Here is a 20,926-nt window from a genome sequence, read left to right on the forward strand (position 1 = left end):
GACTTGATGAGTTTAATGGCTTCCTCCTGTGTTGTAGTTACTGTGCCTTGGAAGGAAACTCAGATTATCATTATTTATATTACGTAGGAAAACAGGGCCATATATAGTTGCAGGAGTTGTAGTCCCAATGCCATATTTAATGTACCATTCCCACTCTCTCGCCATATTTGGTCTCACCCAACCCCCGTAGCTTACAATGACCGAGTGCCATGCCATGGTTGTAGTCCCGCCCCCTTGTCATGGTTGTAGTCCCGCCCCTTGCCATATCTGGTTTCAGTGCTCTGACGACATTCGCTTTAAGTCCCGCCCCCTTGTCATGGTTGTAGTCCTGCCCCCTTGTCATGGTTGTAGTCCCGCCCCTTGCCATATCTGGTTTCAGTGCTCTGACGACATTCACTTTAAGCCCCGCCCCCTTGCCATGGTTGTAGTCCCGCCCCCTTGTCATGGTTGTAGTCCTGCCCCTTGCCATATGCTGTTTTCAGTGCTCTGACAACATTCGCTTGTAGCCCCGCCCCCTTAAGATATTTGTAGTCTGGCCCCGCCCCCTAGCGTTTATTGTTCAGGCCGATTTATGGTGCCGAGCGCCCGAGCCTGACGTGAAGGTGCGAGGCCGGTCTCGAAGGTTGTATGTTGTTAAACATTGGCAGCTGGGCCTCGAAGAAAGTGGGAAGTGAGGACCTAACTCGTTCTTTTGCGAGGATTAGTGTTCGAGGCGAACACGGTCGGTGCGCGACGGCGCTCGGATAATTTGTCATCCGGGAAGCTCGTTCCTCGTCACGCACTCGGCGGATTCGCTGCACTCCAGCTGGGATCATCATGGGCTCTCTCCTCGGCAGGCAGCGAGAAGAGGTGGAGGAAGTGGACATTGCCTTGAACTCTGCGTACAGGTTCCCACCGAAGGACGGTAACGACCGTCGCTCGGGTCGTGGGGCGAGCTTGCTCTTTTTAAAGATGGTTTCCCATGTAACAGAACAAACACATATTAATGGTGAAAAACGCGCTGCTGATCGCACTTGGTTCTGTTTGTGAAGAAACAATCGTTGCTGTCCCCAACGCTCCCCCGCCCCCCATCGCGCTGTCCCCAACGCTCCCCCGCCCCCCATCGCGCCCCCTCGCGCTGTCCCCAACGCTCCCCCGCCCCCCATCGCGCTGTCCCCAACGCTCCCCGCCCCCCATCGCGCTGTCCCCAACGCTCCCCGCCCCCCATCGCGCTGTCCCCAACGCTCACCCCCTCGCGCTGTCCCCAACGCTCACCCCCTCGCGCTGTCCCCAGCGCTCACCCCCTCGCGCTGTCCCCAGCGCTCACCCCCTCGCGCTGTCCCCAGCGCTCACCCCCTCGCGCTGTCCCCAGCGCTCACCCCCTCGCGCTGTCCCCAGCGCTCACCCCCTCGCGCTGTCCCCAGCGCTCACCCCCTCGCGCTGTCCCCAGCGCTCACCCCCTCGCGCTGTCCCCAGCGCTCACCCCCTCGCGCTGTCCCCAGCGCTCACCCCCTCGCGCTGTCCCCAGCGCTCACCCCCTCGCGCTGTCCCCAGCGCTCACCCCCTCGCGCTGTCCCCAGCGCTCACCCCCTCGCGCTGTCCCCAGCGCTCACCCCCTCGCGCTGTCCCCAGCGCTCACCCCCTCGCGCTGTCCCCAGCGCTCACCCCCTCGCGCTGTCCCCAGCGCTCACCCCCTCGCGCTGTCCCCAGCGCTCACCCCCTCGCGCTGTCCCCAGCGCTCACCCCCTCGCGCTGTCCCCAGCGCTCACCGCCTCGCGCTGTCCCCAACGCTCACCCCCTCGCGCTGTCCCCAATGATCACCTCCTCGTGCTGTCCCCAACGCTCCCCCCGCCCCCCATCGCGCTGTCCCCAACGCTCCCCTCCCCCCATCGCGCTGTCCCCAACGCTCCCCCGCCCCCCATCGCGCTGTCCCCAACGCTCCCCCGCCCCCCATCGCGCTGTCCCCAACGCTCCCCCGCCCGCCCATCGCGCTGTCCCCAACGCTCCCCCGCCCCCCATCGCGCTGGCCCCAACGCTCACTCCCTCGCGTTGTCCCCAACACCCCTCCCCCCATCGCGCTGTCCCCACGCTCACGTCCTCGCGCTGTCCCCAACGCTCCCCCGCCCCCCATCGCGCTGTCCCCAACGCTCCCCCGCCCCCCATCGCGCTGTCCCCAACGCTCACCCCCTCGCGCTGTACCCAACGCTACCCCCCTCATGCTGTCCCCAATGCTCCCCCCCACGCGCTGTCCCCAACGCTCCCCTCCTCGCGCTGTTCCCAACGCTCCCTTCCTCGCGCTGTCCCTAACGCTCCTCCCCCTCGTGCTGTCCCCAATGCTCCCTCCATCGTGCTGTCCCCAACGCTCCCACCCTTGTGCTGTCCCCAACGCTCCCTCCTCCTCACGCTGTCCCCAACGCTTTCCACCTCGTGCTGTCCCCAACGCTCCCCCGCCCCCATCGCGCTGTCCCAAACGCTCCCCCGCCCACCATCGCGCTGTCCCCAACGCTCCCGAGTCCCCCATCGCGCTGTCCCCAACACTCACCCCCTCGCGCTGTACCCAACGCTACCCCCCTCACGCTGTCCTCAATGCTCCCCCCCTCGTGCTGACCCCGACGCTCCCCACCTCGCGCTGTCCCCGACGCTCTTCCCCCCCCCCCCCCCCCCGCTGTCCCCAACGCTCCCTTCCTCGCACTGTCCCTAACGCTCCTCCCCCTCATGCTGTCCCCAACGCTCCCACCCTTGTGCTGTCCCCAACGCTCCCTCCTCCTCGCGCTGTCCCCAACGCTTCCCACCTCGTGCTGTCCCCAACGCCCCCCCCCCTCGCCCTGTCCCCAACGCTCCCCCCTCGCCCTGTCCCAACGCTCCCCCCCTCGCGCTGTCCCCAACGCTATCCCCCTCACGCTGTCCCCAACGCTACCCCCCTCGCGCTGTCCCCAACGCTCCCCCCTAGCGCTGTCCCCAACGCTACCTCCCCCTAGCGCTGTCCCCAACGCTACCTCCCCCTAGCGCTGTCCCCAACGCTACCTCCCCCTAGCGCTGTCCCCAACGCTACCTACCCCTAGCGCTGTCCCCAACGCTACCTACCCCTAGCGCTGTCCCCAACGCTACCTCCCCATAGCACTGTCCCCAACGCTCCCCCCCCCCCTCGCGCTGGCCCCAACGCTCCCCCCCCCTCGCGCTGTCCCCAATGCTCCCTTCCTCGCGCTGTCCCTAACGCTCCTCCCCCTCGTGCTGTCCCCAACGCTCCCACCCTCGTGCTGTCCCCAACGCTCCCTCCTCCTCGCCCTATCCGCAACGCTCCCCCCCTCGCCCTGTATCCAACGCTCCCCCCCTCCCCCCTCGCCCTGTCCCCAACGCTCCCCCCTCGCCCTGTCCCCAACGCTCCCCCCTCACCCTGTCCCCAACGCTCCCCCCCCTCGCCCTTTCCCCAATGCTCCCCCCTCGCCCTTTCCCCAATGCTCCCCCCTCGCCCTGTCCCCAATGCTCCCCACCTCGCGCTGTCCCCAATTCTCCCTGCCCCCTCACGTTGTCCCCAACGTTCCCCCCCCCCCCCCCCCCTCACTGATTGTTCTTGTCAGGTTTTAATGGTTCCGTAGCCAATTTCACTGTGTGCTTTTACTTCTTTCGGATTATGATCTGGAAGAAGAGATGCCCCAGCAAAGTATGGCAAGGATGTGCGGCACTACCATAGATCCAAAAGTCTTTTCCCAACAATTAACTTCTTTTCTTGTAATATACCGATGCTTTTTCAGTCTTTTGCTCACACGATGTTAGTAATTTTTGCCCCGAGTTCATTCCATCCGTCCTTGCACATTACGATTGCTCTGATCTGCACCACATTTGATACATTATGATGTATTTTTTAAAAGCTTAATTGACCACCCTGTGTATCCATAGGTAATTATTTCTCCAACCACTTTTATATGGGTGGAGAGAAGTTTGAAACCAGCAGTCCTGAGAGTTACCTCTTTGGCGAGAACTCCGATCTGAATTTCTTGGGATGCCGTCCATTCTCGGTAAGCGGAGTGAAGTGGGCAGCTGTCTCCTGAAGAATTCCTTTTCAGAATGACCAGGAATAGTGCATGCCATGCACGCCTCTTGAATGACCTCCCATACAGTTTAAGTGGTTGCGGTAATAATGTTTTCTTTCATATTAAGTATCATGGTGGTTGTTGACATTGCTGCAGTTTACATGTGCATGATGCAACAAAATCGTCGTTTCATTTGGCACGGGGCTCTTCATGAAAGCGGTCTACACACTGCACTTACCAACACACTGCACTTACCAACACACTGCACTCACCAACACACTGCACTCACCAACACACTGCATTTACCAACACACTGCACTTACCAACACACTGCACTTACCAACACACTGCACTTACCAACACACTGCATTTACCAACACAATGCACTTACCAACACACTGCACTTACCAACACAATGCACTTACCAACACACTGCATTTACCAACACACTGCACTTACCAACACACTGCACTTACCAACACACTGCATTTACCAACACACTGCACTTACCAACACAATGCACTTACCAACACAATGCACTTACCAACACACTGCATTTACCAACACACTGCACTTACCAACACACTGCACTTACCAACACAATGCACTTACCAACACAATGCACTTACCAACACAATGCACTTACCAACACACTGCATTTACCAACACACTGCACTTACCAACACAATGCACTTACCAACACAATGCACTTACCAACACAATGCACTTACCAACACACTGCACTTACCAACACACTGCACTTACCAACACAATGCACTTACCAACACAATGCACTTACCAACACAATGCACTTACCAACACACTGCATTTACCAACACACTGCACTTACCAACACACTGCACTTACCAACACAATGCACTTACCAACACAATGCACTTACCAACACAATGCACTTACCAACACACTGCATTTACCAACACACTGCACTTACCAACACAATGCACTTACCAACACAATGCACTTACCAACACAATGCACTTACCAACACACTGCACTTACCAACACACTGCATTTACCAACACACTGCACTTACAAACACAATGCACTTACCAACACACTGCACTTACCAACACACTGCACTTACCAACACACTGCACTTACCAACACACTGCATTTACCAACACACTGCACTTACCAACACAATGCACTTACCAACACAATGCACTTACCAACACAATGCACTTACCAACACACTGCACTTACCAACACACTGCACTTACCAACACACTGCACTTACCAACACACTGCACTTACCAACACACTGCACTTACCAACACACTGCACTTACCAACACACTGCACTTACCAACACACTGCACTTACCAACACACTGCACTTACCAACACACTGCACTTACCAACACACTGCACTTACCAACACACTGCACTTACCAACACACTGCACTTACCAACACACTGCACTTACCAACACACTGCACTTACCAACACACTGCACTCACCAACACACTGCACTCACCAACACACTGCACTCACCAACACACTGCATAATTTACCAACACACTGCTCTTACCAACACACTGCACTCACCAACACACTGCATAATTTACCAACACAATGCACTTACCAACACAATGCACTTACCAACACAATGCACTTACCAACACAATGCACTCACCAACACACTGCACTTACCAACACACTGCACTTACCAACACAATGCACTTACCAACACACTGCACTTACCAACACACTGCACTTACCAACACACTGCACTTACCAACACACTGCACTTACCAACACACTGCACTTACCAACACACTGCACTTACCAACACACTGCACTTACCAACACACTGCACTTACCAACACACTGCACTCACCAACACACTGCACTCACCAACACACTGCACTCACCAACACACTGCATAATTTACCAACACACTGCTCTTACCAACACACTGCCACTCTCGGCTACATTCCAAGAATGAGCGTGCTCCATAGAGCACAAAAGGGCATGCAGGATAGCTTGGAAATAACACACTCGCCTTCAAGTTGGGTTCGGGCTTCATTTTTGTTTTCCACCCGACAGTTGAAAAAACACCGACAATTTTTTGATGGAAGCAGGTGTTTTCTACTCATCCGCTACCATTACTGTATCTAGAGGATGTTGAGGACACCACCGTGTTTCTCATGTTTATCGACTATCGATTATTATCGACTATCGACTATATATCTGAGCAGCCGTTTAATTCTCATCACCATTTTTACTATATTACAAGCAGAAAATCCCGTCAAAACGATGGATGACCCTTCCGTATTTTCGCACTATTCGGCCTTGTAAAATCAGGTGAAAACCGAAATTACATACAAAAACCTTCGTTTGTTATACGACTAGTTCATCCCTTCATTTGGGCACTGTATAGGCCACAGATCACTGCCGTGATCGCTCTCGGAAATAATATAAATAACCCGGGGTACAGGCATGAAGCAAAACCTGCCTACTGCTTATATGCATATATAAGGCACCGTGATTATATAGCTTGGATAATTCCAATTGCATTGGGCCATGGGCTGATATAAGAGGCTTAAAGCCTAAGACCTCAGTCCTTAGCCAAAGACGTTACCGGCTTGTTGCCATGGCAACATAATTCAGCCAATCACACCTGGGATCTCATCATGTTGAGATAATGTTATGAGGAATATATATCTGTAAAATGAAAGCTAAATGTTTAACGGTTTTTGAAATATCGCGCGTACACAAACGTGTGTCGGTCGGACGGACTGTGCTCATTTTAATGTCTCCCGTCTTGGACCTTGTCGGAGGGGCAGGGGAGAAAAACGAACTGGCTTTTTTATATATATTATATATATTTACTATTGCTGTTGGTTTTTAAGTAATTTACAGATGAGGTGATAGATGGGAAGACTAGGGGAGGGGGCCGGGGGCAAGCTGAAGGTAGGAGGTAGATTGTTCTGCAGATTTTCACCTACTACAGCCCCTGCCTTGTTGATCTGTTCATAGTCTTTAAATAGTTGTTCGACCTCATGTGACAACTATGGATCTAACCCTCAATGATGTAATGCAGGCCTTGCATTGCTAGAAACTAATAGGGTGAGCTTTTTCATCCTATACGAGGATATGTCACCTGTTATCATTACCCAATGTTAACTTTCGATAACCCAATTAACATTTTCCTAAGAACTCCAAAATTGACAGAAATGACTTAACAACCACCAACCAACATCCATGGGCTGAGGAAGTGAAGCAACCAAACGGTGCATTTTTTCCCTGTAGTTTCCGTTCACAACCATTTTCTCAGATTATCCGGATAGTTGTCGGCACTCACCAAACACAGTTAAAATGGCATCGTTGATATCTCTCTCTTTTACAAGTTCAACATACACCATCATGAAATAAATTGACCCTGGTTGCTATCCCATAATACCTTGTGGCAAACATTATGTAATTGAGTCTTGGGGGTTGTTGGTTGTGAAGTGTTGTGAAGTGAGTCGTTGTGTTAAGATCTAACTTTATTTGCTCTCCATCCCTTGAATACTTATATAATTGGATTTTACATGATTATATGACAGACCCGTTTTGTTCTCCGCCTTCAGTTTCCATGTTCCAATCCACCTCCGAACGAGCCGGTGCGGGCTCTGTACAGTTTGGTGAACATCAGGAAAGACTCTCTGCGTCTGGTCAAGTAAGACTACCCCTCGTTCGACTCGGCACCCAACTGTTTGTACCTATCTTAAGGAAAATGTTCCTTAATTTTAAATATTTTAAAACAATGAAACGAGGCTCATGGAGGAGTTTGTTCATATTCCAAGTGAAAGACGAAGACATCCGAATAGATTTATTTAATTATTGAGTTGTAAGGGCTTGAACGACTACATCGGGTTGTAGCTCCGGGTTCCTTCTTTTTGATCTGAACTAATCCATTTGCCACATTTTCCCCAACTCTCCCTTTCCCAATCCCCCATATTGGACATAATAATATGTAATGAACAGGGTTGGTCACAAAAATGTACCCGGTTTTAATTATTTATTAAATGTGCTATTTCTAATGCAAGACCATATAATTTATATGATACAAAAAGGAGTTCAAAGTTTTGTTGGACTGCAACAAATCTTCGTAATGTCCTCCCCTAAATTCTGCACGCTTATGGAGACGTATGGAATGGTTTCCGACGACAGATTGAATTGCTTCACCCGAGACTGGAAATAACCCTCGTTACAGAATATGAGTTCAGGAATATTCATTGGGATCTCTTTAAAAACATTTTCTTTAACAAATCCACACAGAAAACAATCTAAAGGTGAGAGGTCAAGAAATCTTGCAGGCCAAGGAAATCCAGATTGGTGGGAAATGAATCTGCCTGGAAAGTGATTATTGAGCCACTGCATGGACAAGCTGAGAGCTGTACGTGTCGTTGCTCCATCCTGTTGAAACCAATCACCAGGAACGTTTCTCACATGACTCTGGAAAATGTGTTCAACGTGTGTACATAACGTTCTGCATTCACAGGCACTCCACAACAACAACAACATGCATTTTAAGGCCATTTTCCCTGCCAGAGCGGGGGTTGGCCTTGCGATCCCCATGACAATCTTCTCCATTTTGCCCTATTTTCTGCATCTCTCCTTGTTAACCCCCTTGCCCGCATTTCTTCTTCCACCATCTTTAGCCAAGTCTTTCTCGGTCTTCCCCATCCTCTACTTCCTTCTACATTCATTTCCATCACTCTTCTCAACCAGTCACTTTCATCCTTCCTCAACACATGACCAAACCATCTCAACCTGTTCCTCTTCACAGCATCAATCACAGGCTCTATTCCCATCATCTTTCGCAATTCATCATTTGTCTTCCTCTCTCTCAGCGACACTCCGCACATCCACCGAACCATTCGCATTTCCACCCTTTCCAGCCTTCGTTGCTGCTCTACATTCATGACCCATGTCTCGCTCCCATAAATCATAACACTTCTCACACATGCAGCACACACCTTTCCCTTCAGCTTCAACGACACTCCCCTCCTCATCAGCACACCACTCGGTTCCCGAAACCTCTTCCATGCACATCTCACTCGAGCAACCGTTGCCGAGTCTGATCCACCTTCTCCATTCAGCATGTCTCCGAGATAGCAAAATGTTTTCACACCTTCCAGCTTCACGCCGTCTCCAAGATCCAACTCAACATTTCCTCCATCTGCAGCTCCCTCTGTGCACACCTTACACTTGAATGTAGCTGCCACACTGGTTAATGACCCTCTCAGACCACTACATTTTTGATGAACCCACTCAGCGCACATTGTACATTGAATGGAGTTCACTCCGACACCCTTCCTGCACACAGCACATGGCCACTTCCCAGTTCTTTCCACCTCACCACATGCTTTATCACTTGCCATCACCTTCGTCTTTCCTATATTCACCTTCAGACCTTTTGTCTCCATACATTTCTTCCACTTGTTTATCTTTTCCTTCAGTCCATCCATACTTTCCGCAATCAACACCAGATCATCTGCATACAACAACTCCCACGGTAAACCCTCCTTTACGGTCTGAGCCAGCACCTCCTTCATAGCTACAAATAGTAGTGGACTTAGTACCGACCCCTGATGCACTCCCACCTTCACCTCAAACTCACCACTGTTCCCGTCCATCGTCCTTACAGCTTCGTCCACGTCCATTCACAGGCACTCCATCCTCGGTATTCTGATCTTCAAAAAAAGCATGCACCGTAAATCACACAATCACTGAGACCACACCGTACCGTTATTTTTGGGGAGTGGACAGGTAACTCAACAACCTTGGCCGGTTTCTCCATGCCCCCAAACCATTCAAGTAAACATGGCCTTCATCCCTGAAAATTGTTGTCTATGTTCATCCTGCCTCATCAACAATCGTATTGAATTGCACCCAGAATCCATAACGTTCATCCATCAATTGAATTGTGCAAGGGAAAGCCTTTAGATGAGACTTTAACACTCGAATGACTGCTTTGAGACACTGCAATTTCACGTGAAATGCTCCATGCTTCGTTTCTAGGGCTACACGCTTTGACTTCGCTAATTATGTTTACTGTCTCTGGAGTTTGAATATTCCTCGGATGTCCGGAGTGTCCTGCATTGTTGTTCTTCACAGAGCCCTTCTCTCTCTCCACTTCGAAAGTGTACGGGGTATAGTCTTCGAGGTTGGTGCATCACGTCTTAGGAATTTTTTTAAATTTTTTTTGTATACAAGATCGAGGCTCGTGTAAGAGCTAACATTAATCACAAAAAAACCCCACAAAGACCCAGTCTTCTGAACACACTCTGCTCTCCTAACACGGATTTCACCTCTACATTCTTTATGACTGAAGATTTGCTCCTCTGTTGCTCATTGTGCATTGGGTTACCTGCGATGACAAAAAAAAAAATATATATATATATATATATATATAGAAATGTCGAAATACATTTGCTACAAATTATTTGAATGCTTACCCTACCTGTGACAATATACTAAATTAAGGTATTTTGAAATGGACTTTTCGAATCGGTACATTTTTGCGACTCACCCATTATGCTTGTGTAATGTTTGCCAAGGTGAGCTATGTAATCTAAATGTTTTGTTTGAAAGGGGACCAGGTTATAACGTTGGGGTTAGTCTATGACCTGTATAGAATAATCGCTCAGGTACGAGCATTTTCAGGTCACTTCCGCATTTAGAATCGCGTGCAAAAGGAAAGCTCACGGAGAAGTAAGAACCTTCAGGGGGATTCTCTTCAGGTGTCATGAATGGGAATGAGAGAAGGGTATGTGGCTCCAGAGTTGTTGTGCACCGTAGTTTGCTGAATAAATGAAACGTTAGACTCTCGCCTACCGTTGTGGCTCAATCGATCAGTCACAGGACCCTCGATAATCATGACGTACTTGTTTTGGGTTTGTCCAGTTTAAGGTAGGTAATTGTTATGGCTGTCAGGAAAGCCAACAGGTGTGCGTACTTGACTTTGTGTACTCCAGTCTTGGCCCAGGTATAAATTGTCATCTTGCTGTTTCACATTTGAGGCGAGACATTAATGTGTGCACCGTCCATCAGGAGAGCATGAAGCCGGAAGAACTGGCTGCTATTCGTGGTCGTTGATGGACTTGAAAGATCTGTGTCCTTCCCAAAGAGTAGGCGAGTTATCACCAGCAGCCTGAACAAGTTACAAATTCCTACTAAGTCACCTTCAATCGAACATTTGGTCTGAACAGCCAGTACATGAGTGACTTTTGCCAGAAATGTTCCCCCGATCAATCCCATAAACGGGGTAGTTGTAGTTATCCTTCAGCAGTGCAGCGGGAGACATGGTTTTGTGCGTGCGCGTCAGTGTGTCTTAATCTGGTGTTAGCTTAACGGTTAATGTGGATGGCTTAAGATCTTAGGGTCTTGAGGTTGAACACCTGTCGTGCTGTTAAATAACACCAGGTGGGTTGACGCAGACTGTCATCCTTACGCCACTTGTCTTTCTGAGGTTAGCAAAATGAGTATGGGCCTACTGGAAGCAGGGTGCATTGCATCAGCGGTGGAGCAGCACTCCCAGCAGTGATGCAACCGGCAGCTACAGGCTACATACGAAATAAGTGTGTTTGTGTGTTTCAACATAACTTTTTACCATTAAAATTTTTTATGACAGAAGCTCAACAAACCCTCATTATGAGAATTTGGAGAGGATTAATTAATAATCGAGTCGAAATGTCAAACGGCAAAGTCACAAGTACAAATAGGCCTTATTTGGGTCAGAAAACTGTGCAGCGTGAGACGGCCGGGTTTTGTAATCGCTTTCGTGTTGTTTTCTTTCTTTGACCTTTTGTCATCAAATTTTCAACAAACCTTTATTATGATATTGGGAGCACTAATAAACATTCTCTTCTTTTTCTTCTTCGTCAAACCTGTCATATATCACAATCGCCATGCTCTACCTTTACGTTTTTCATTCAGTGTGAAACGCAAACAAACCGATTGTTAAAATGACCATCAAATATTGAAAGCATCGGCATTACGTCTCTTCCAACAAAACGGTACGTATAGGCCTTAGGCCGCATGCCTCATCTTCAGACCGCTTCGGATAAATTAAGCCCAGGTTTCTTAATACAGTAGTGTATCGTTTCAGTAGTATCATTTTCATAATAGTAATAATAATAATATAGTAAATATGACCATAACACTTTAATCTCAGTTTTTTGATCGTAATATCATTTTCGAAATAATGATAACGTAACGTTAATATTATAATATATCTAATTGTAACACTAATCCCTTTGTAGTGACTGCAAACTTACTGGAAGTTAAAATATACATCTTCTACATATTAAAATAGCGGCAGTTTTGAGTCCATTACGTCTATGATGTCATTACCACGGCTGACTCCACTGATCGACATTTGAATTTACTAGTAGGCCTACACCCCCTCACTACGGGAGTGGCAGGAAGGGTCATTCCTCTTTGGGGTATATAGATTACAGTAGATCTATGGTCGGGTCTCAAGAACATGGGGTGCGTGTTCATTACCAAGTTTCTTGTGGAGAGATCGCCAAGTGGTTTAAGCATTCGAGCAAGCACTCCATTCAAAACAGTTAAAGAACGGCTGGTTTGGCAAGTGGAAGCTAGTTACTTGGTAAATGAACACACCCCCAAACCGTGTGTGGTATAATCTAGATTACAGTAGATCTTCCCTCAGTTCTGTAAGTAAAACTTACCTCACGGATGTCGGTATTCCTCCAAATTTCTTTGTTTAATGTTATAATCAGCATGAGCGACTGTTTAAAAAGCTAATCATATGTGTTTGTGGTTTATAATATTTTACAAGCCCGGCTACACCGCTGTTAGACTTTTGGTCTTGTTTATTTTTTTTAACCTGATTTCGTTAAGTTTAGTTCTAGTACAAAGTGAACACAGACTAGTTATAGTTGTGAGCTGGCAGGATGGTCTCAAGGTACATGCACTCACCTCTAAGCTGTCTAGTTTGGGATTGAATCTCGGCTCAGCTATAAACTGCCATCCCGGTGTTTCACAGGCAGGGTGATTCATCAATGTGTGTGCCGTCCCTTAGATGGACATTAAACTTGGCATTCCATCTACCGGCATTAGTTGGAGGAGGATAAAGATCCCATGGTGACCTACGCGAAGAGTACATGAGCTACCGCCGGTACACTGGCCAAATTCCATGTTCCTGCCCTGACTACTGCTGGGAAGGCAATGGCAAACCACCCAGTATAACCCGTGCCAAGAAACTGCTTCATCTCTGTAACAGACAATGTTACAGTAACACTGTAACAAATTATGGTACAACAGAATCAGTAGTAGTAGTAATAGTAGTAGTAGTAGTCGTAGTAGTAGCAGTGTTGTAAAATAATCAGATCTACAACAGTGTCTCAGAAGGTGAGTTTAATCAGTATCGGACACCCGCAATATCTGAAAGAGAATTGGCAATCATAGGATCAATATATGACGAACATATGAGCAAGAAAGAGTATCATATTCAAGCACGCGAGCAAGCGATATGAAAAGTAGTTCCCTTACCATTCTAAGCATACACGTGGATAAAGCGTGATAAATATCTCGGGACTGCGCTTCACACCTCGGAGCCAAGTTCTTATAGTAGCCACTTAGTGGATAGAAGCGGAAATGGCGCCTGGGTCGCAACTTGGATACAATTTCACCACATTTCACCCCGGGTTTAAAACCTCGCTAGCCAGCCGGTTAGCATCAAGCTTATAACTACGATTAGCAGCCGATTACATGAGAGTTGCATCACGACCAGCCAAAACGATCAGGGCGGCGGATCTCTTGTCCTGTGCGCGTTCGGTACACATCGGGGCCCTCGGTGGCATGGTCTAGGTCGACTGCATCAGGAGTGCTCTCTGTCGACGGAGACGGGGGTGGCACAATTATACCTGGCGGCTCGGGCGAGCGAGAGGCTGGAAGTGGAGGCTAATTCCCCAACACCGGGTTCCCCAAGCAGAGCTCTGTCCCAACGAGATCCCCGCAGGGCGTGAGTTGACGGACTGACACAGTTGACTCGCGTCAGTCTGGCAGCTGGACCCGAGCGTGATCAGGATTAGTTTGGAGGATATGAACCTTGTCAACGAGAGGGTCATATTTACTCGCGTGCACCGCCCGTTTGAGAAAAGCCGGACCGGGCTGAGCAAGTCACCCAGGCAGAGGGCGGACAGATCCCGTGCGACGCTGGTAACAAAATAAACGATCGTGCGGAATTTCGTTTGTAGCAGTGCATAGGAGCGAGCGGATCGAATGAAGGGCCCCGTGCACCATCCCTGTCCATTGGTCCGGTCGCAGGCCATGAGTCTTGAGGCCCAAAGAGATGGCCCTCCATATAGTGCCATTAAAGCGCTCCACGCAACCATTAGCGTGCGGGCTGTACGGGGTGGTATAGCTAGAACTATATTACGCTGCAACAGAAATGCCCTCACATCCTGCGACAAGAACACTGCACCTCTGTCGGTGTGCACATATCCCGGATTCCCAAACATTGAAAACAGGTATTGCAGACATCGGATAACCGTAGCCGCGGACATATCGCTGCACGGGAAGGCAAAAGGGAATCTGGAATACTCGTCCACAATTGTGAGGAGATAACGTGAGGTACCAGAGGCTGGTAGTGGCCCTTTGAAGTCCATCGCTAATCTGTCCCAAGGTTTAGTAGTCTGAATCAGCGTCCCCATGTTGGGTTTATAGAAGCAGGGTTTGAGTTCAGCGCAAACCGGGCAAGTGCGGCACAGACAACGAACGTCCTCGACAGAGTAGGGCAAATTGCAGATACGCACAAAATGAGCCAGACGAGTCACTCCGGGGTGACACAAGGTATCATGAAGAATGCGTAAATCATCGAAGGAGGTTAAACTCGCGCAAACACCTGGTCTGGATAAAGCGTCTGCTGCGTGATTCTCCCGCCCAGGGCGGTACGTGATGCCAAAGCTATAATCAGCAAGCTCTATGCGCCAGCGAGTGATTTTCTCATTTTTATTGCGCTGGGCATGTATTGTGTCATACATGAAAGCAACACTCTGCTGATCGGTAATGACATCGAAGCGTTTGCCTAGCAAATATGGTCTCCATCGACGAATCGACTCAACTATTGCGAACGCCTCTTTTTCCACAGAAGAATGACGCCTCTCAGCGGAGGATAACGTCCTTGAGAAGAATGCCACCGGCTTCCCCCCTTGATAGAGCGCGTCACTCTCAAGGACAAAGGGGACGTTATTGTCAATAGAAGACACAGCAGCGCCAGCTATGTCGGACTTCAGACCCTGGAAGGCGACCTTGGCAGCGGGAGGTAGAGGGAACGTTTTACAATCAACAAGGGGACGGAGCTTCTCGGAGTAACTTTTGACCCACTTTGAATAATGTGCGAACAGCCCGAGGGCACGCTTCAAAGAAGCACGATCATGCGGCGGTGCCATGTCGAGCAAAGGGCGTAGACATTCCTTGTCAGGTGTTATGGTTCCTTGGGTCACTGTGTACCCCAGTAGATCAATCGTCCTGGAGGAGTAGCGACATTTGTCCTCATTAAAAGTCAGACTGTACTTTCGCGCCACCTGGAGGAAGCGTTGCTAATTCACGTCATGATGAGCCTCATCATAGCCGCAGACCGTCAGATTATCCAAATAAACAAAAACGTCTGTTAATCGTTCTTTGGTAATGATGTCGTCCATGGCTCTCTGGAAGCAAGGGACCCCATTTGTAATGCCAAAGGTCGACGCGTGAATTGCTACAACCTCTGTCCGGATTCAAAAGCTGTATAAATGTTGTCGTCTTCCGCTATAGGGATTTGATGATACGCACTCCGGAGATCGAGAGTGCTGTACACGCCATATTGGGCGACCTGTCGAACCAGATAATCCAATCCTGGTAGCGGATAGGCATCCAGATGCGTAAATCTATTTATGGTTTTTGAATAATCGATTACCATGAGCTTACGATGATTTTCGGACTGCACGACCAAAACTTGCGCACGCCAAGGAGAGTGACTGGGCTCGATTATGCCTTCGTGGAGGAGTTTGCTCGTCTCCTCAGAAATGAATTGAGTATCAGCCCGGGAGTAGCGCCGGGATTTGATCGCAATTGGGGCGCAATCCGTTGTCAGGTTCGGAAATAATGTCATCGGTTCAATAGACATCCCTGCCAGGGCGCAGACCGAGAGTGTGTCATCTCCCCCAAATGTCATTTCTAAGTGGCCGTGGCGCTCGAGAAAATCGTGCCCAAACAGAACTTCGGCGCATAAGGTGGGCAGTACCATTCGGCGAACATCAGGGTACATTTTACCATTAATTACTAGCTTTACACGACATTGGCCCTTTGTTCGCATCCATAAAGATTGCGATGCCATGAAGATTCGGCGCGATCCTCCCAGGATCGGCCATCCGTGACGGCCGACGAGGCCCATATCGACGTAGCTCTCGGACGATCCCGTGTTGACCAAAGCTCCAGCAGTCTGCCCCTCAATCAGGACTGGGACGCCGGCTCTGGTCAGCCCACAAGTTCCGGGCTGCGCCGGAATGGCCAGTGGTGATGTGCGTGCCATACGCGTCCAGTTGATGCCAGCCAATGTTGGTCGGGTGCGCCGTGCGCGCCCCGATCGGCATACTTTGGCAAAGTGACCTTTCCGGCCACAAGTATGACAAGAAACTTCGCGGGCCGGGCACGCAGTACGGAGATGATTTCTATTTCCGCAGAAGAAGCAGTTGGCGTTGCTCCCGGCCAAGGTAGTCTCGGCGAGGCTCGTACCTTCGGCTCCGAGCGCCTCCTCGGGCTGCGCGTCGGGAACAGCGAACTCTGCAGCAGCATCGGTCTCCGAGTGCCGCACTTCAGTGAGCCCTGCTGTAATGTAAGGCCGACCGTACACCTCCGATTGTGCCTGCGCTTCGTAAAGCACAAGAGCTTGATCGAGGGCCTGTTTCAGCGTCAGGTTCGGCTTTTACAGCAGACGTTGCCGGATGCTAGTAGAGTAAAGTCCAGAAATAAATGCATCGCGCATCAAATCGTCGCACATTTGCTCGTGGGTTCTGGTCTCATGCGCACATTCTTTGCCAAGACGACGCAATTCTTGGGTGAAATGAGTGAGGGACTCCGAAGCGTCCTGCTTCCTAGAGGCGAGCTGGTACCGCGAATGAATGACATTCCGTGGCTTGATATAGATGGCGCGCAGCTCCGTCATGGCATCGTGGAATGTCGTGCAATGAGATATGTAGTCGTGAACGACGTTGGTCACATGGGAGTTCAGCACTGCGCGCTTCACCTCGTCTGTGATGTCAGTATGCCTTTGTAGGTAGCTGGTCAGCAGACTGAGCCAATGCTTGAGCTGGCTCGGAGCTTCTGCAGTTTGTAGGTCCGCTTCGAATGTGGGCAACTGTAAAAGCTTGTGGGTCATGTTGATCTTGGATGATGGTCGTAGTCGATACTGATTAAGTGTTGTAAAATAATCAGATCTACAACAGTGTCTCAGAAGGTGAGTTTAATCAGTATCGAACACCAGCAATATCTGAAAGAGAATTGGCAATCATAGGATCAATATATGATGAACATATAAGCAAGAAAGAGAATCATATTCAAGCACGCGAGCAAGCGATACGAAAAGTAGTTCCCTTACCATTCTCGGCATACACGTGGATAAAGCGTGATAAATGTCTCAGGACTGTGCTTCACACCTCGGAGCCAAGTTCTTATAGTAGCCACGTAGTGGATAGAAGCGGTAATGGCGCCTGGGTCGCAACTTGGATACAATTTCACCACATTTCACCCCGGGTTTAAAACCTTGTTTTAATGTCTTCAGATGCCTATGATGGACGAGGCAGTTTTTCCTTGGCTAGGGGGCACAATTCTGGACATGTCACCACTCCGACACAGGGTACTCAAATGGGTCATTCTTCCCAGTAAGTTGGTACTCATTTTGCCGACCTCATAAGGATGACAGTCTGCGTCAACCCACCTGCTGTTATTGAACAGCAGGACAGGGGCTCAAACTCAGGACCGTAAAATCTTAAACCAGTCACCTTAACCATTCAGCCAACACTAGGTTAGTCGTAGTAGTAGTTGTAGTTTTAGTAGTAGCTAATTTGTTGATGTATTGTGTTGTGCGCTTCTTTTAATGTGTTCGTGGGTTTAGGTTGGGTTTGTGTCCTTGTTCAGACCCCATGTTCTTACTGGCCTCTTGAAGGTGTTACGTGCTCCTCCCCCAGACCCCGGTCACAGTGTACCTCTGAGCCCCAAGAGGAGTCACAGCAGAAAGATGTGTTATTCTGTATGCCAAGGATCAATGGTGAAACCACACCAATTGTTACCAACAAACAAGTATTGTATTAAGGTCACACAAGAATAACGGTACAGTAACAATATTAATCAAAAGTACAATCAATATATATCATTCCTATGATGGTACCATCAGGTTCGTACAATATAACTCACTGTGCTCCAAGTGAGCGAAAAGAACATCCCCAATGTCTCTTTCCCGGCTTCAAGCCAAAGTCGATTCCGGCTTCAAGCCAAAGTCGATCCCCTTCAGTGATCGTCCGTACGATGTCGTATCGAGACCAGAATCCCGTTGGGTTGACAGTTACACTGCCAAAGATGGGCGAAGGTGTCCTCGAGAAGCGACGGGGAAATCACACCTTCAGGTATGGACGTTTGACGGCTCTCAATCGGCAAACCGCAGATTTCCCACTCAAAAGCCACGTTACACACACACACACCAAATTAACGTCTGGATGCGGTGAGAATGGTTGAAGCGAAGTGAAAAACCTTGAGCGATGCGCAAAGCGCATGAGTCAAAATGGCCGACGGCCTGTTCTCGAGGTGTAACGGCACTACGATGATTCTCCTCGGAATCAACCGCAAAACCTGACACGCAGGTTGATCTGTCACAGCGATAACAACTCTGTCGCAGGAATCCCTTTCCCGGGAAACCCAAAGTTCACTCGTGACCCTCGTTCGCCAATCGTTCGCTCCAGACCACGAAGCAGCTAGGCTTCTTGTCCGACTCGCTCGCTCCGCCTTTTCTTCCTCTTCTCCCTCTTCATCCTCTTCGTCCGGTTTATTTTAAAACATTAACTTTTTTACCTTTTGAAAATAGTAATCTCTATTTCCCCCAAACGACAACAATACTAGCACATGGAATCAAAAATGTTTACAGTGGATGAAAACCACAACAACGGAAGTGACGAATCCGTAACAAAGGTCTGTTTCTGTTTTTGCTTCCTTCCCTTTTCTTGTTCGTTCATTCCCCTGCTTGCAACCCCACTGAAAATTGCCTTTCCCTTTTTTGTGCGTTGCCTTTTCCCCCCTCTGTCACCTCCCTCTTCCACAAGGCTGGATTTTTTAGAAAACACAAATGGACAACACATAAATGGTATGTAGAATTTGAACCCTGGCAGGGGTTCAAATGGGAGCACTAACAAGCCAAGTCAACCCACCATTAACTGGCTGATCCTTTCTTTTATCACTGACTACTAACACCCCTTGCTAGTATGTAAAGCCAACGTTTCCGTGAGTATTCTCGCCAAGATCATGGCAGATGTTGAACTTCAACATCAGTCGTGGCCAAGGTGAGTGGATACTCGTCGAAACGTCGGCTTTTTTTAAAAATGAAAAAGTTTTACTTTCTTATGATAAAGTTGATTAAACTTTCTTCATACCAGAAGATTATTTATAATACCGGCTGCCACTGGGTGGCGCTATATGATACATATTTATGAAGGGAGAATTGGGGTCTTCTCCCCCACTTTAAACTCCTTCCCACAGATATGCTATCCAGACAGAAACCATATTCGGGATACCCTTAGGCGACGTGCCAAATTTGGTTGAGTATTGTTTTTTAGTATTTGAAGCGTATTATTTTTTTAGTATGATATATAAATATACAAATTTACTTTTCTAGTATAGATTTCACCCTTGGAAGTTTTGGAGAATGTGGTGATGAAGCCGTTTCCTTTTCCATATCCGTAGGCACGGTGAAGAAATGAAGTCTGAAGATGGTGGTGTGGTGACAACAATGATAAATTACAACATCGAGTTCACCTTTGACTGTGACGCCGATGTTGCAATAACTCTCTACTACCAGGCCACAGAGGAGATAACAAGTGGAGGCATAAGGCTAGTGCTGTATTTAGTTAAGCTTATGTATTGTTGCTTTTTATTGTTGCTCGTTACTTTTGGTTGTTTTGAGTTTGTGTTTAAAGTATTTCACTTACCGACGTGGAGTGATTTGTAAAATGGTCCAAGCGGCCATATTAAGTCTATTCACTGTCGAAGACTGGCTCAGACATGTTTGGTCAACATGTTGTGTGAACATTGCCGTATCGCTACAGCAAAAGGCTGCAGAGCTATTCTATCCGTTTATGATGGATACTTTTGTATTTGTCACCACTCATTGAGAATCAGTGAAGCTTTTCAAAAATATTTTTATCAAAGGCCACCAAGTTTGTCAGACAGAAATATGAATCGTTCGCTCGCCTACTCCTCTCACTCCGTCTCTCCTTCCTCTCTCGCCCCGTCTCACCCGGCCACTCTCGTCCCGTCTCTCCCGGCCACTCTCGCCCCGTCTCTCCCGGCCCCTCTCGCCCCGTCCTTCCCGGCCCGTCTCGATCCATCTCACCTCACTCCGAGCTCTCCTCTGTCCGAGCTCGCTCTTCGATCTCCTCTCTCCTAGCTTGCCCACTCTGTCCTGACTCCCTCTTTCTCACCCTCCTTCTCTTCTGTTGATTGATTAATCCAAAGTTGTATCGCTCGCTGCCCAATATGTTGGATTTTGCAAACCAAGCAAATGCATTCCTCAATGGGAAAACATGATACAGGGCCTAACCAAAAGCTCGTCATTGTCTTGCTGATGACGACCAAAGGCAGGAACCTATGTACCGATGTACCAGACTGAAAATTGCTGGCTTGAACACTGCCC

At 49.0% G+C, this 20,926-nt stretch overlaps 1 protein-coding gene across 6 annotated transcripts in view; it reads left to right on the top strand.

The window, feature by feature from the left end:
- Positions 1-527: 527 nt before the first annotated feature.
- LOC137426872 (E3 ubiquitin ligase Rnf157) overlaps positions 528-20,926 on the top strand; it is a 58,113-nt gene continuing 37,714 nt past the window's right edge. For 2 of the 6 annotated variants that reach the window (XM_078778938.1, XM_078778939.1), the window contains exons 1-5: positions 528-904; positions 3,877-3,995; positions 7,605-7,693; positions 19,341-19,381; positions 19,978-20,124. In XM_078778938.1, coding sequence (XP_078635064.1) covers positions 3,980-3,995; positions 7,605-7,693; positions 19,341-19,381; positions 19,978-20,124 — 293 coding nt within the window. In that variant the 5' untranslated portion in view covers positions 528-904; positions 3,877-3,979. Of the gene's footprint in view, positions 905-3,876; positions 3,996-7,604; positions 7,694-19,340; positions 19,382-19,977; positions 20,125-20,926 lie in introns of those variants that run through there. The other 4 variants (XM_078778936.1, XM_078778937.1, XM_078778941.1 and 1 more) reach the window with 3 other exon arrangements.

Source organism: Myxine glutinosa, chromosome 5, assembly GCF_964187855.1.
Source record: "Myxine glutinosa chromosome 5, kmMyxGlut1.1, whole genome shotgun sequence".
Taxonomy (NCBI): Eukaryota; Metazoa; Chordata; class Myxini; order Myxiniformes; family Myxinidae; genus Myxine; species Myxine glutinosa.